General features: G+C 47.2%; 1 protein-coding gene across 1 annotated transcript in view; it reads right to left on the bottom strand.

Annotated features, from left to right (window-relative positions):
* Positions 1 to 3,490, bottom strand: part of ZFYVE1 (zinc finger FYVE-type containing 1) — a 60,978-nt gene extending 57,488 nt beyond the window's left edge. Inside the window, exons 1-2 of the mRNA XM_050798705.1 lie at positions 3,204 to 3,490; positions 289 to 1,204 (exon numbers count right to left, since the gene is read on the bottom strand). Coding sequence (XP_050654662.1) covers positions 289 to 771 — 483 coding nt within the window. The 5' untranslated portion in view covers positions 772 to 1,204; positions 3,204 to 3,490. The remainder of the gene's footprint in view (positions 1 to 288; positions 1,205 to 3,203) is intronic.
* Between the last annotated feature and the right edge of the window lie 11,056 nt (positions 3,491 to 14,546).

Below are 14,546 nucleotides of genomic sequence, written 5' to 3'. Positions count from 1 at the left end.
TACACAACAGGCTCTACAAACACTGTCTCATTTCAACCTCACAACTCAATGAAGTAGGCTGTCCCCCATTTTATAGATGAAAAAGCTAAGGCTCAGAGAAGTAAAGTAATTCGACCAGAGGTCATGCAGCTGGTAACTAAATCTGACTCCATGCAGCTAAAGCCTCCAGAGGTCTTGCCTTTTAATGATTAAAATGTGATCTCCTCTCGGACATTGGTTTTGGAGAGCTGCCTTCCGACAACGGATCTGCTCCACTACACATGAATCCCACGATACCCATGTGCTTACCTGAACTTCTTCATTTTCGTCTACTAGGAGGAAACTCACAACCTTCTCAGTCATCTTCTTCCTCTTGGTCTCCTCATCCATCTCTTCTGCCTCCAGTGACCCCTGGAGATTACTGACATTGTACACAGTAACAGGGTGTCTCCTTTTGTTACCCCCAGAATGAGTCCTCTTCTGGCACTCCAGGCACAAGTTGATTTTGCAGGTCTGGCACCTCACTATTGCCCTCTGCCTCACACCTGGTAAATGCCCACTGAGACCCTTGCAGAGGTCACAGTAAGGGACATGGCCAGGTTTGAGTCTTATCCGCTCATGGTTTCTCAGGCGCTCCTGCCGGTGGAGCTCCTCCTCGCAGCGGAGACACTGCAGACTGCAGCACTCATCACACTCAAAGATAGCTTCATCAGTCCCGCTGCAGGCATAACTTTCCTGGCACATCAGCCCTGGATTCAGGCCCTTCTCTGCTGGGGAAGTCTGGGCACTCATACTCACACTGGTAAGGAAACACACCCACCATATAACAGTCACTGAGCTTGCCCGGGGAGTGAAGACAAAGATTTGAGTCTGAAGACTGCACGAAACCTCCCCAGGGTTCTGAACACTTTAAAAAAGAACACCTTTCATGTCCTCCTGTTATAGCTCAGGACAAACAAATGTTCAAATTTTTAATTTGCTGCCTCCAAGACTCTTGTATCAGCAGCAACGTTGATTTGGTTTAATGGTTTCATCCTCCATAAAGTGTAAGCAAAGATGTGGTCAAAATTGACTTGGAAGGGTCTTTTATGGCTGAGAGAGGTCTGATGGATTCACGGCAGTGGGTTCACCAGTTGGACATCAGCTACAAAGTTTTGGTAACGAAAGAAACTGGCCAGGAGCTTTTCAATATAATTTGACCTGAAGTCAGTATTTCAGGGGATACCTAGAATAGGGGAAGGAAAAGGATTTCAATCATCTAAAAAACGGAAGTGCACCTTAAAAAAAAAAAAAAAAAAAGATTGTGACTAAATTAAATACTAGCCCGAAACTGCTGAGACAAATCTCATTACTTTTTCTTTTTTCTTTTTTTCTGAGACAGAGTTTTGCTCTTGTTGCCCAGGCTGGAGTGCAATGGGACAGTCTCGGCTCACCGCAACCTCCGCCTCCCAAGTTCAAGCGGTTCTCCTGCCTCAGCCTCCCAAGGAGTTGGGATTACAGGCGCCCACCACAGCGCCCAGCTAATTTTTGTATTTTTAGTAGAGACGGGGTTTCACCATGTTGGCCAGGCTGGTCTTGAACTCTTGACCTAAGGTGATCCGCCCGCCTTGGCCTCCCAAAGTGCTGGGATTACAGGCGTGAGCCAGCACACCTGTTCAGAAATCTCATTTTTTATCTTAACACTTACACTGGCTTATTATATAACCAGTTGCAGTGGCTCATACCTGTAATTCCATCACTTTGGGAGGCCGAGGTGGGCAGATCACTTGAGGTCAGAAGTTCAAGACCACTCTGCCCAACATGGTGAAATCCCATCTCTACTAAAAATACAAACATTCACTGGGCATGGTGGCGGGCGCCTGTAATCCCAGCTACTAGGCAGGCTGAGGCAGGAGAATTGCTTGAACCCGGGAGGCAGAGGTTGCAGTGAGCCGAGATCTTGCCACTGCACTCCAGCCTGGAAGACAGAGTGAGACTCCCTCAAAAAAAAATAATAATAATAATAATAAATATTTTCAAAATTATAGCTAAAGTTCCTCCTCTTGACAACAAACGCCACCTCTAGGCCCAAGGCATTTAAGAGACTTTGCTGCTCTATTTCCCAGACTGGAATTTTCTGTTCATTCAGTTATTAAATCCAGAATCTAAATCACTAAGTGAGTAGTCCTTGGAAGGACAGCCCTCTGCACCCCCACATGTATCCCACAATTGGGAGGAGTGGAGAGGCTTGTATAAAGCTAATGAAAATGTAATAATAAACTTTAGATCTATCAAATACCTGGGCCGACCCCGTTAGCCTTGTAACTGGATTGTTTCAACTCCAGTTAGACATATACTAAGGACTCTAAACTTAGAAACAATAGTAATAATTTCATGTTTAAAAACAATTTTTTTACTTTGTAATTCTTCTGTCCCTTCTTTCACTAACTGCCAAAAAAAAAAAAAAAAAAAAGGAGCAACAGGAGACAATTCCTCTACTATAACCCATGGCAAAGCCAGGCCTGCAGTGAATCAAAACAAGTAATTTTTCTCTTTGTCACTTAAAAACTAACTTAAAAATAACTTCAAAATAGGAAAAAAGATAACTGGGCCAAGAAAGGGACTTTTGTCACTTTGACAATTATATTCCTAATTCCCCCTAGCCTTGACCCCCATTCCAAGGCCCCAACTAGGTGTAAAGCCTGCCTTTCTGATAGTCACTCCTCCCCTACAGTAATCAATCTATCAATCTTATTTTTAGATAAACAAGGAAGGCGAAGGGAGTGACTAGGGGATCTTATTTACACTCTAACCTCAGACATGCCCAGCCAACTCCCAAAACAGAAACAAAAATCAAACTTGTCACAATTGAGAAAAATATAAAATCAACCTTCAAAAGTACACCTTACCCCTGGCCATGTCAAGCAAACATTTTGCCCACTCGGGCCCCCACCTCGACACCCCTCCCCAGCCGGGGGTTCCTCACCCTTCCTTCCACCCGGACACCACCGCCACAACCCGAGGGGCAGGAGCGGAGCCTAAGAACAAAGAAGGTCCCCCAAAATCTCCCCCACGCCAGCAAAGCCCGGAGCCGAATCCATTGTTTATACCACCCCACCCCCACCCCCGCCGCACCCGCCCCTCCTTCCTCCCGAGGGCAGCCGGAGCCCCAGGACGATCACTCGCCCCGCGCTGGGCCGTGCCCTCCCCGCCCTGCCCTGCCCGCCGCGGCCCGGGGATCCCACCACGGAGCAGCTCGGCCGCAGCAAGGCGGCGTCGGGGGGCCGCAGGGCGCCGGTGGGGACAGAGGCTGTTCCTCAGGACACCGGCAGATCCATCCTCATCTCCATCTCCGCCACCCTCCTCCTTCGTTGCCTCCCGGGCTTCCTCCTCTCCTGTTGTCAGTTGAGATCAGCTGATCGGAGTGAACTTCTCCCAGCTTGGACTAACAGGAAGGCGTGAGCGGTGCAGCCCAGAAAGGGAGGAGCGAGAGAGGGAGGAGCCCGGCGCCAGCGAGGGCGGAGTGCGCACTGCCTCCTGGGAGATGTAGCTCCTCGCGGCGCACTTTCGCCCCACATCCCGGAAGGGAAGACTCTGAATGACTACAACTCCCAGTACTAAAGAGGCTGCTCTTGCGAGGAGGCGGTGGGGACCGGCTACGGAGGATTTCGGGACTTGGAGTTTTTTCATTGAGTGTGGTATCCGCAGGTTTCAGCACGTTCTTTTGGGTTGCAACTGGGAAAGGCATGGTGCTACGTTAGAGAACTGATGTAATAATGTCTAGTATAAGTGGGAAATGGCGAGTCAATTAATTTGAATTCAAGTAATCCTATTGCACACCATTCCCTCAGAAACGTGTGAGCACAGGCAGTCTCCACTTTCCCAATTTCGCTTCTCAAAAACTAAGGAAAAGACCAGAAAGAAGTGATAAGAGGATATAGGTACTCTTGGGAAGTTTTTGTTGGTTTTTCCCCCCTTGGCAAAGGACAAAATTACAACGAATTTAGTTTTAAGATCTCAATTGGCTTTATTGCGACTCTAGGATCAGGCAACACTTCATTCCAGAAAGTGGAGTGAATGTTCTGATGAGCAGGAGAGGTTGGCTTTGTAGACAGAGAAAAGCTTGAAGAAGCAAAAGCAAAGAACAAAGAGCATATTGGTTTCTGTCTTTCTTTCTCTTTCTTGTCATCCTTTTCTTTCCTCTTTCTTCTCTCTTTTTTCAGTCTTCTCATGGGACCCTGACATATTGGTCATTTCTAAGCTACTTTCCTTGGAAGGTGGGGACAGAGAGACAGAACAATAGAAAAATAACTGATTAGTTGACATCAGTTTACTTCAGGCTACTTCTTTTGTGTAAGGATTACAACAAAGGGAGCTTCATTATCATGCAACATTAACACAAGCCTGTTTGGGAAATTGGCTGTCCTTATCCCTCTTTCCTGATTTCTCTGAAGGTCAGATAACAACTTAGTTTGAGTTTGGTAACAGTTTAGTTTGGATTTGGTGAGGTGAAACTTTAGCATGGGTGATTCCATTTTTATTTTAGCCAGGTCTCTTGGGGCCTGGTGCAGGAGTTTAGTCCAAAACAAAGGCCTCCTATCATTTTTACTTAACACCCTTCAAGGGTATTCTCCAAATCAACCATGAATTTTTTTTCCTACCTAGTAGTTTTCTGATCTTTCCTTCTATAGTTTCAGAACATCTCAGGCTGGGCGCGGTGGCTCACGCCTGTAATCCCAGCACTTTGGGAGGTCGAAGTGGGCTGATAACCTAAGGTTGGGAGTTCGAGACCAGCCTGACCAACATGGCAAAACCCCATCTACACTAAATATACAAAAATTAGCTGGGCATGGTGGTGGGTACCTGTAATCCCAGCTACTCGGGAGGCTGAGGTAGGAGAATTGCTTGAACCCTGGAGGTGGAGGTTATGGTGAGCCGAGATCGCGCCATTGCACTCTAACCTGGGCAACAAGAGGGAAACTCTGTCAAAAAAAAAAAAAAAAAAAAAAAAGCTATTATAGTTTCAGAACTTCTCAATTTGAAATTATCTTTGAGGGCCAGGCACAGTGGCTCACGCCTGTAATCCCAGCACTTTGGGAGGCCAAGGTGGGCGGATCACAAGGTCAGGAGTTTGAGACCAGCATGGCCAACATAGTGAAACCTCATCTCTACTAAAAATACAAAACATTAGCTGGGTGTGGTGGCGGGCACCTGTAATCCCAGCTATTTGGGAGGCTGAGACAGGAGAATCACGTGAACCTGGGAGGCAGAGGTTGCAGTCAGCCGAGATTGCACCATTGCACTCTAGCCTGGGCAACAGCGCGAGACTCCATCTCAAAAAAGAAAAAAAAAAAAGAAATTATTTTTGCATTAGGTGGGCTAAATTTTCAGATAAGCTTTTAGTCTACAGTGCAGGCTAATGGTTAACATTTATCAGGCTTTTTTTTTTTTCTTTTTTCATGGCCTTATATTTGTTTAGTGCTTTCACTTTTTGTTTGTTTCTTGAAACAACATTGAAAGAAAGCCTGGGTCTGTGTTGCCAAAGATTGACTGCTTGCTCTAGAAAAGCTCCTGAAGGCCTGGCGTGGTGGTTCATGTCTGTAATCTCAGCACTTTGGGAGGCCAAGGTGAGCAGAGCACTTGAGGTCCTGGCCAACATAGTGAAACCATGACTATACTAAAAATACAAAAAATTAGCTGGAAATGGTGGCACGTGCCTGTAATCCCAGCTACTCTGGAGGCTGAGGCAGGAAAATCGCTTGAACTCCAGAGGCAGAGGTTATACTGAGCCTAGATTGTGCCATTGCACTCCAGCCTGGGCAATGGAGCAAAACTCCATCTCAAAAAAAAAAAAAAAAACAGAGGCTGGGCGTGGCGGCGGTTCACACCTGTAATCCTAGCACTTTGGGAGGCTGAGGTGGGTGGATTACCTGAGCTCAGGAGTTCGAGACCAGCCTGGGCAACACGGTAAAAATCCATCTCTACTAAAATACAAAAAAAAGGCCGGGCGCGGTGGCTCAAGCCTGTAATCCCAGCACTTTGGGAGGCCGAGACGGGCGGATCACGAGGTCAGGAAATCGAGACCATCCTGGCTAACACGGTGAAACCCCATCTCTACTAAAAATACAAAAAAAAATAAGCCGGGCGAGGTGGCGGGCACCTGTAGTCCCAGCTGCTCGGGAGGCTGAGGCAGGAGAATTGCGCGAACCCGGGAGGCGGAGCTTGCAGTGAGCGGAGATCTGGCCACTGCACTCCAGCCTGGGCGACAGAGCCAGACGCCGTCTCAAAAAAAAAAAAAAAATACAAAAAAAATACAAAAAAAAAAAATTAGCCGCACCTGTAATCCCAGCTACTAGAGAGACTGAGACAGGAGAATCGCTTGAACCCCGGGGGTGGAGGTTGCAGTGAGCCGAGATCGCACCATTGCTCTCCAGCCTGGGTGACAGAGTGATAGACTCCATCAAAATAAAGGAAGAAAGAAACAAGGAAGGAAGGAAGGGAGGGAGGGAGGGAGGGAGGGAGGAGAGAAAACCTCCTGACTCTACAGGTGGTTGGGTAAGTCACTCAACCTTTCCACAAAATAGAAATTGTAATTAATGAAGTCCCTGCCAATTCCAACGTACTATGATTCTATCTCGATAATTGTTAACCCAGGAGAGAAAACTAAGATTAAGTGACTTGCCAGGGTTACACAACAAATTATTGACAAATCTGGGACAAGACTGTATCTGCTGACTTGAAGTCCAATACTTTTTTACCTTATGATTCCAGGGACATAAGTAAACCACCAGTAAAATCAAATCTGCATAATAATGACCCATATATGAGGATTAAATTGCTGAAAATTATATTTTCAATACTAGGCAGAGAGCCAATGGTTGGATTATGAAACATGGCTGAGAAATTGTTTTCTAAAAACTACTTCTAGGGCCGGGCACAGTGGCTCATGCCTGTAATCCAAGCACTTTGGCAGGCTGAGGTGGGTGGATCACGAGTTCAGGAGTTCAAGACCAGCCTGGCCAACATGGTGAAACCCAGGCTGTACTAAAAATACAAAAATTAGCCGGGCCTGGTGGTGGGCGCTTGTAATCCCAGCTAATCAGGAGGCTGAGGCAGGGAATTGCTTAAACCCGGGAGGCAGAGGTTGCAGTGAGCCAAGATCGTGCCACTGCCCTACAGCCTGGGTGACAGAGTGAGACTCCATCTCAAAAAAAAAGAAAAAAAATTTAAAAATTTCTGGGCCAGGCACAGTGGCTTATGCCTGTAATCCCAGAACTTTGGGAGGCCGAGGCGGGCAGATCACGAGGTCAGGAGTTTAAAACCAGCCTGGTCAATATGGTGAAACCACATCTCTACTAAAAATACAAAAAATTAGCCTGGTGTGTTGGCATACGCCTGTAATCCCAGCTACTCAGGAGGGTGAGGCAGGAAAGTTGCTTGAACCCAGGAGGCAGAGGTTGCAGTGAGCTGAGATGGTGCCATTGGACTTCAGCTAGGACTACCCCTATAATAACTTGGAGCCATAATAGTTTCCTTGGCCAGGCATGGTGGCTCACACCAGTAATCCCAGCAATTTGGGAGGCCAAGGTGGTCAAATAACTTGAGGTCAGGAGTTCGAGACCAGCATGGCCAACATGGCAAAATCCAGTCTCTACTAAAAATACAAAAATTGGCCGGGCGTGGTGGCACTTGGTTATAATGCCAGCTATTCGGGAGGGTGAGATACAAGAATCATTTAAGTCCGGGAGGCGGAAGTTGCAGCAAGCCAAGATTGCGCCATTGCACTCCAGCCTGGGTGACAGAGGGAAACTCTGTCTAAAAAAAAAAAAAGTTCCCTTTAGCCAGGTACGGTGATAGTGCATATCTGTAATCCCAGCCACTCAAGAGACTGAGACCTCAGGATCCTTTGAGCCCAGGAGTTCCAGAAGAGCATGGGAACATAGTGAGAACCCTCCCCCATAACTCTTTTCCCTCTTCCCAAAAATAAAGAAAATAAAATGATGGGAAAAACAGCAAACACAACCCTGTTTTCTGGATGTAAACTTTTTTTTTTTTGAGACAGAGTCTCACTCTGTCACTCAGGCTGGAGTGCAGTGGCACGATCTTGGCTCACTGCAACCTCTGCCTCCCAGGTTCAAGCGATGCTCCTGCCTCAGCCTCGTGAGTAACTGGGACTACAGGCATGCGCCACTACATCTGGGATGTAAATCTGTTTGGAATGTGCAACACATGACCATGGGGACATGTGGTGTTTGTGTAGAACCTTTGGGTCTGGTGTGGTGGCAGGTGCCTATAACCCCAGCTACTGGGGAGGCTGATGTGGGAGGATCACTTGAGCCCAGGAGTTCAAGACCAACCTGGGCAAGGTAGACCCCTATCTAAAAAAAATAAAAATAAAAACCTCACTTGCAGCCAGGTACAGTGGCTCATGCCTGTAATCCCAGCACTTTGGGAGGCCAAGGTGGGTGGATCGCCTGAGGTCAGGAGTTCGAGACCAGCCTGACCAACATGGTGAAACCCCATCTCTACTAAAAATACAAAAAAATTAGCCAGGCGTGGCGGCAGCCACCAGTAATCTCAGCTACTTGGGAGGCTGAGGCAGGAGAATCGCTTGAACCTGGGACACGGAGATTGCAGTGAGCCGATATTGTGCCATTGCACTCCAGCCTGGGCAACAAGAGTGAAACTCTGTCTCAAAAAAAAAGTATATATATATATATATATCTCCTGGAAACAAACTGGCGTTTAATAAACTTTTTATTTATTTTATTTTTATTTTATTTTATTTTTTGAGACAGAGACTCACTCTGTTGCCAGGCTGGAGTGCAGTGGTGGGATCTTGGCTCACTGCAACCTCTGCCTCTAGGGTTCAAGCAATTCTCCTGCCTCAGCCTCCTGAGTAGCTGGGACTAGAGTCACATGCCACCACATCCAGCTAATTTTTATATTTTTAGTAGAGATGGGGTTTCACCATGTTGGCCAGGATGGTCTCGATCTCTTGACTTCATGGTCCTCCCACCTTGGTCTCCCAAAGTGCTGGGATTATAGTTGTAAGCCACTATGCCCGGCCTTTATTTATTTTTTATTTACTTTTTTGAGACAGAGTCTCGCTCTGTTGCACAGGCTGGAGTGTAGTTGCACGATCTCAGCTCACTACAACTTCTGCCTCCCGGGTTCAAGCGATTCTCCTGCCTCAGCCTCCCGAGTAGCTGGGATTACAGGCATGTGCCACCATACTCAGCTAATTTTTGTATTTTTTGTAGAGACAGGATTTCAGCATGTTGGCCAAGCTGCTCTCGAACTCCTGACCTAGTGATTCACCTGCCTTGGCCTCCCAAAGTGCTGGGATTACAGTAGTGAGCCACTGTGCCCAGCCTTATTTTTTTTTTTTCTTTTTTTTTTTAGACAGAGTCTCACTCAGTGCCCAGGCTGCAATGCACTGATGGGATCTCAGTTCGCTGTGACCTCCACCTTCCAGGTTCATGTGGTTCTCTTGCCTCAGCCTCTGGAGTAGCTGGGACTTCAGGCGCATGCCACCACACCTGCCTAATTTTTTGTATTTTTAGTGGGGACAGGGTTTCACCATGTTAGCCAGGCTGATCTGGAACTCCTGACCTCAAGTGATCCACCGCCTGGCCTCCCAAAGTGCTGGGATTACAGGCGCGAGCCACCACACCTGGTCTCCTTTTTTGTTTTGTTTTGTTTTGTTTTGTTTTGAGACAGGGTCTGTCTATGTTGCCAAGGCTGGTCTAGAACTCCTAGGCTCAAGTGATCCCACCAGACAGATCAAAACAAACACTGAAATTCTTTGAGTATAATGTCTGTTCTGCTCCCTCTGGTACTGGGCACTCTTACTATGAACACAGTCCATCTTCAAGGTCTCTTTTGTGCTGAGGAACAGGGGAATGTCCAGCATAAGTTACAATGTCACAAAGCTCTTCCATGAAGATTCAGTTGTTTTTTTTTTTTTAAGTAAGCATTTCCTCGGTTGTGGCAAGCTTTCGATGAGTAGCTAGAGTTCTGAGAATGATCATTCTGTGAGTTTCTGCCAATTTATTCATGGTCCTTGTAGAGGGACAGACCAGGTGTTCCTTACGCCACCATTTTCACTAACTTCGCCTGTGTTTCCCATCCCAATAAGGTCTTTATCCTATCCAATTCCTGAGGCATTATCCTGGGCATTATTCCTTATTTTCTCTCTCTTCTACAAACCCTTACATGCCTGCCTATTGTCCTCAGTATAAAATGCAAACTTCAAGGCCGGGCGCGGTGGCTCAAGCCTGTAATCCTAGCACTTTGGGAGGCCGAGACGGGCGGATCACGAGGTCAGGAGATCGAGACCATCCTGGCTAACACGGTGAAACCCCGTCTCTACTAAAAATACAAGAAAATTAGCCGGGCGAGGTGGCAGGCGCCTGTAGTCCCAGCTACTCGGGAGGCTGAGGCAGGAGAATGGCGTGAACCCCGGGGGGCGGAGCTTGCAGTGAGCCGAGATCGCGCCACTGCACTCCAGCCTGGGGCACAGAGCAAGACTCCATCTCAAAAAAAAAAAAAAAAAAAATGCAAACTTCACAATCTAATTTATAAGGTCCATCACAGGCCAGGTGCAGGGGCTCAAATTTGTAATCTCAATCTTTGGGATGCCAAGGCAGGAGGATCACTGGAGCCCAGGAGTTCAAGACCAGCCTGGGCAACATAAGGAGACCCTTTCTTTCTTTCCTTCCTTCTTTCCTCCCTCCCTCCCTCCCTCCCTCCCTCCCTTCCTCTCTCTCTCTCTTTCTTGACAGAGTATTTCCCTGTCGCCCAGGCTGGAGTGCAGTGGTGTGATCTCGGCCCACTGCAACCTCTTCCTCCCTGATTCAAGCAATTCTCCTGCCTCAGCCTCCTGGGTAGCTGGGACTACAGACGCCCACCACAGTGCCCAGGTACTTTTTGTATTTTTGGTAGAGACAGGGTTTCACCATATTGGCCAGGCTGGTCTCGAACTCCTGACCTGGTGATCCACCCGCCTTGGCCTCCCAAAGTGCTGGGATTACAGGCATGAGCCACCATGCCTGGCCGGGAAACCCTTTCTTTCCCAAACAATGTAAAAACTACCTGACTGGGCTGGGCGCGGTGGCTCAAGCCTGCAATCCCAGCACTTTGGGAGGCTGAGGCAGGCGGATCATGAGGTCAGGAGATCGAGACCATCCTGGCTAACACAATGAAATCCTGTCTCTACTAAAAAACACAAAAAATTAGCCAGGCGTGGTGGCAGGCGCCTGTAGTCCCAGCTACTCCAGAGGCTGAAGTAGGAGAATGGCGTCAACCTGGGAGGCGGAGCTTGCAGTGAACGGAGATCGCGCCCCTGCACTCCAGCCTGGGCGACAGAGTGAGACTCCGTCTCAAAAAAGAAACAAACTACCTGGCTGTAGTGGTACAAACCTGTGGACCCAACTACTCGGGAGGTAACAGGATTCCTTCAGCCCAGGACATAGAGGCTGTGATCTTGCCACTCCAGCCTAGGTGACAGAGCAAGACCCTGTCTCAAAAAATAAAAAATAAATAAAGAAGAAGGTCCATCATAATCTGTTCACTACTTGCCTCTCAGACTTATATCCTGACATCCACTCCTGCCCAATTTCCCAACCAACCTCTGCCACATACTCTATACCCCATAGGGAACTATTTTCCATTCCCAGAATGTCCTTGCTCTTTTACCTCAGGCTTTCAGTTATGTTATTCCCACCTGCTTGGAACATTCTCCTCTATTCTACCTGCTGTGGATAACCTAATTTATCCTCTAAGTCATAGCTTAGAATCATGTTCCTCTGGAAGCTTTCTTTCACTACTCTGGTATAGATTTAGGGGTTGACAAACCTTTTTTTTTTTTTTTCCAAGACAGAGCCTCGGCTAATTTTTTGTAACCACACATGGCTAACTTTTTATATTTTTAGTAGAGATGGGGTTTCACCATGTTTCCCAGGCTGGTCTTGAACTCCTGACCTCAAGTGATCCACCTACCCCAGCCTCTCAAAGTGCTGGGATTACAGGAGTGAGCCATCGCCCAACTTTTTTTTTGGAGACAGAATTTCACTCTGTTGCCCAGGCTGGAACACAGCCTCAGTTCACTGCAACCTTCGCCTCCTGGGTTCAAGCAATTCTCCTGACTCAGCCTCCTGAGTAGCCGGGATAACAGGCATGTGCTACTGCACCTGGCTAATTTTTGTATTTTTAGTAGAGACGGGGTTTTGCCATGTTCCAGGCTAGTCTCGAACTCTTGGCCTCATGTAATCTGCCCACCCCAGCCTCCCAAAGTTCTGGGATTACAAGCGTGAGCCACCACGCCTGGCCCCAACCATTTAAAAATGTAAAAACCACTGGGCACGGTGGCATGTACCTGTAGTCCCAGCTACTTGGGAGGCTGAGGCAGGAGGAGTGCTTGAGTCCAGGAGTTCTGGGCTGCAGCACATGATGCCAATTGTGTGTCTGCCCTAAGTTCGGCATCAATATGGCAACCTCCCAGGAGCAGGGAGCCACCAGGTTGCCTAAGCAGGGGTGAACCAGCCCGTCAGAAACAGAGCAGGTGAAAACTCCAGTGTTGCTCAGTAGTGGGATCGCACCTGTGAATAGCCACTGCACTACAGCCTGGGCAACATAGTGAGACCTGTCTCTTAAAATTAGTAAATAATGTAAAAACCATTTTTTTTTCCTTTTTGAAATAGAGTCTGCTCTGTGGCCCTGGCTGGAGTGCAGTGGTACAATCTTGGTTCACTGCAACCTCCATCTCCCGAATTCAAATGATTCTCGTGCCTCAGCCTCCTGAGTTGCTGGGACTACAGGCATGCGCCACCACACCTGACGCATTTTTGTATTTTTAGTAGAGACGAGGTTTCACTGTGTTAGCCAGGCTGGTCTTGAACTCCTGGCCTCAAGTGATCCGCCTGCCTCGGCCTCCCAAAGTGCTGGGATTACAGGCGTGAGCCACCGTGCCTGGCCTAAAATCATTATTACCTTGTGGGCCATACAAAAACAGGTGGCGTGTAGTTTGGCCATCCCTCACGTAGATAAAATAATCTCTGCAGCTCCTTCCTGTTCCAAAATGCCATAATTACTATATGTAAATCAGCCTCTCCCCGAAATCTACCCAAACATATTTATCCTACAGCCTTTCCCTAGGGGCTGTTTTCTGTTTTTTCCAGGTAAGAGGTAAATATAGTAATATAATAAATTAATCCTTTTTGCATGCATTTTAGCAGAGATCCTGGAGAATTTGTCCCTGATATCCCTTTAAGGGATTCATTTTGAGGTCAGTTTTTTCATGCCAAGGGAAAGACTCGTTGAGGCTCTTCAGCTCATCTGTCATGTCTCTGGTTCTAGGCTTTTCCACTGTTGGCTGCACATTAGAATCATCTGGGAACTTTTGGGGAAAAACAAAAGCAAAACAGAATACTTATGCCAGGCCTAATAAATCAGATTCTCTAGGAGCAGAGACTGGACATCAATATTGTTTTAAAAACCCAAAAACCGGCCGGGCACGGTGGCTCAAGCCTGTAATCCCAGCACTTTGGGAGGCCGAGATGGGCGGATCACGAGGTCAGGAGATCGAGACCATCCTGGCTAACACGGTGAAACCCCGTCTCTACTAAGAAATACAAAAAATAGCCGGGCGAGGTGGCGGGCGCCTGTAGTCCCAGCTACTCGGGAGGCTGAGGCAGAAGAATGGCGTGAACCCGGGAGGCGGAGCTTGCAGTGAGCTGAGATCCGGCCACTGCACTCCAGCCTGGGCGACAGAGTGAGACTCCGTCTCAAAAAAAAAAAAAAAAAAAAAAAAAAAAACAAAAAAAAAACAAAAAACCTTCAGATGATTTTAAAGTGGAATCAGGGTTGAATACCAATGTGTTTTTCAATTACTTAGAGGCTCCAGTTGTATTTACAAATTTTGGTGTGCATAATAGTCACTGTGGTACTTGTTAAACAGGGAGATTTTCCTCACTCCACCCCTAGAGATTATAATTCAGTAGATCTGAGTGGGGTTTAAGAATCCATATTTTTAAGTGGCCCCAGATAATTCTCATTTGGATGCTATGAAGCCATTACTGTAAGAGATACTATCATAGGCATTATGAATATATAAGTGAGTTGGAGATCGGTGGTCCTGTGTTTTCTCATTGTTTAATTTTTTTTTTTTTTTTTTTTGAGACAGAGTTTCACTCTTGTTGTCCAGGCTGGAGTGCAATGGCACCATCTCGGCTCACCATAACCTCTGCCTCCCAGGTTCAAGTGATTCTCCTGCCTCTGCCTCCCAAGAGTAGCTAAGATTACAGGCATGTGCCACCACACCTGCCTAATTTTGTATTTTTAGTAGAGATGGGATTTCTCCATGTTGGTCAAGCTGGTCGTGAACTCCCGACGTCAGGTGATCCGCCCGCCTAGGCCTCCCAAAGTGCTGGGATTACAGACGTGAGCCCCCATGCCCGGCCTCATTGTTTGATTCTTATGGTGATCTGTTAAACATGATTAATGTTCTACACAAATTAATCTATGCCAATAGAAGTGAAAATAGTAGGCCGGGTGAGGTGGCTCATGCCTGTAATCCCAGCACTTTG

The sequence above is a fragment of the Macaca thibetana genome, chromosome 7, assembly GCF_024542745.1.
Source record: "Macaca thibetana thibetana isolate TM-01 chromosome 7, ASM2454274v1, whole genome shotgun sequence".
Classification (NCBI taxonomy): domain Eukaryota; kingdom Metazoa; phylum Chordata; class Mammalia; order Primates; family Cercopithecidae; genus Macaca; species Macaca thibetana.
Note: the sequence above shows the minus strand (reverse complement) of the source record. Positions and strands in the feature narration are given on the sequence as shown.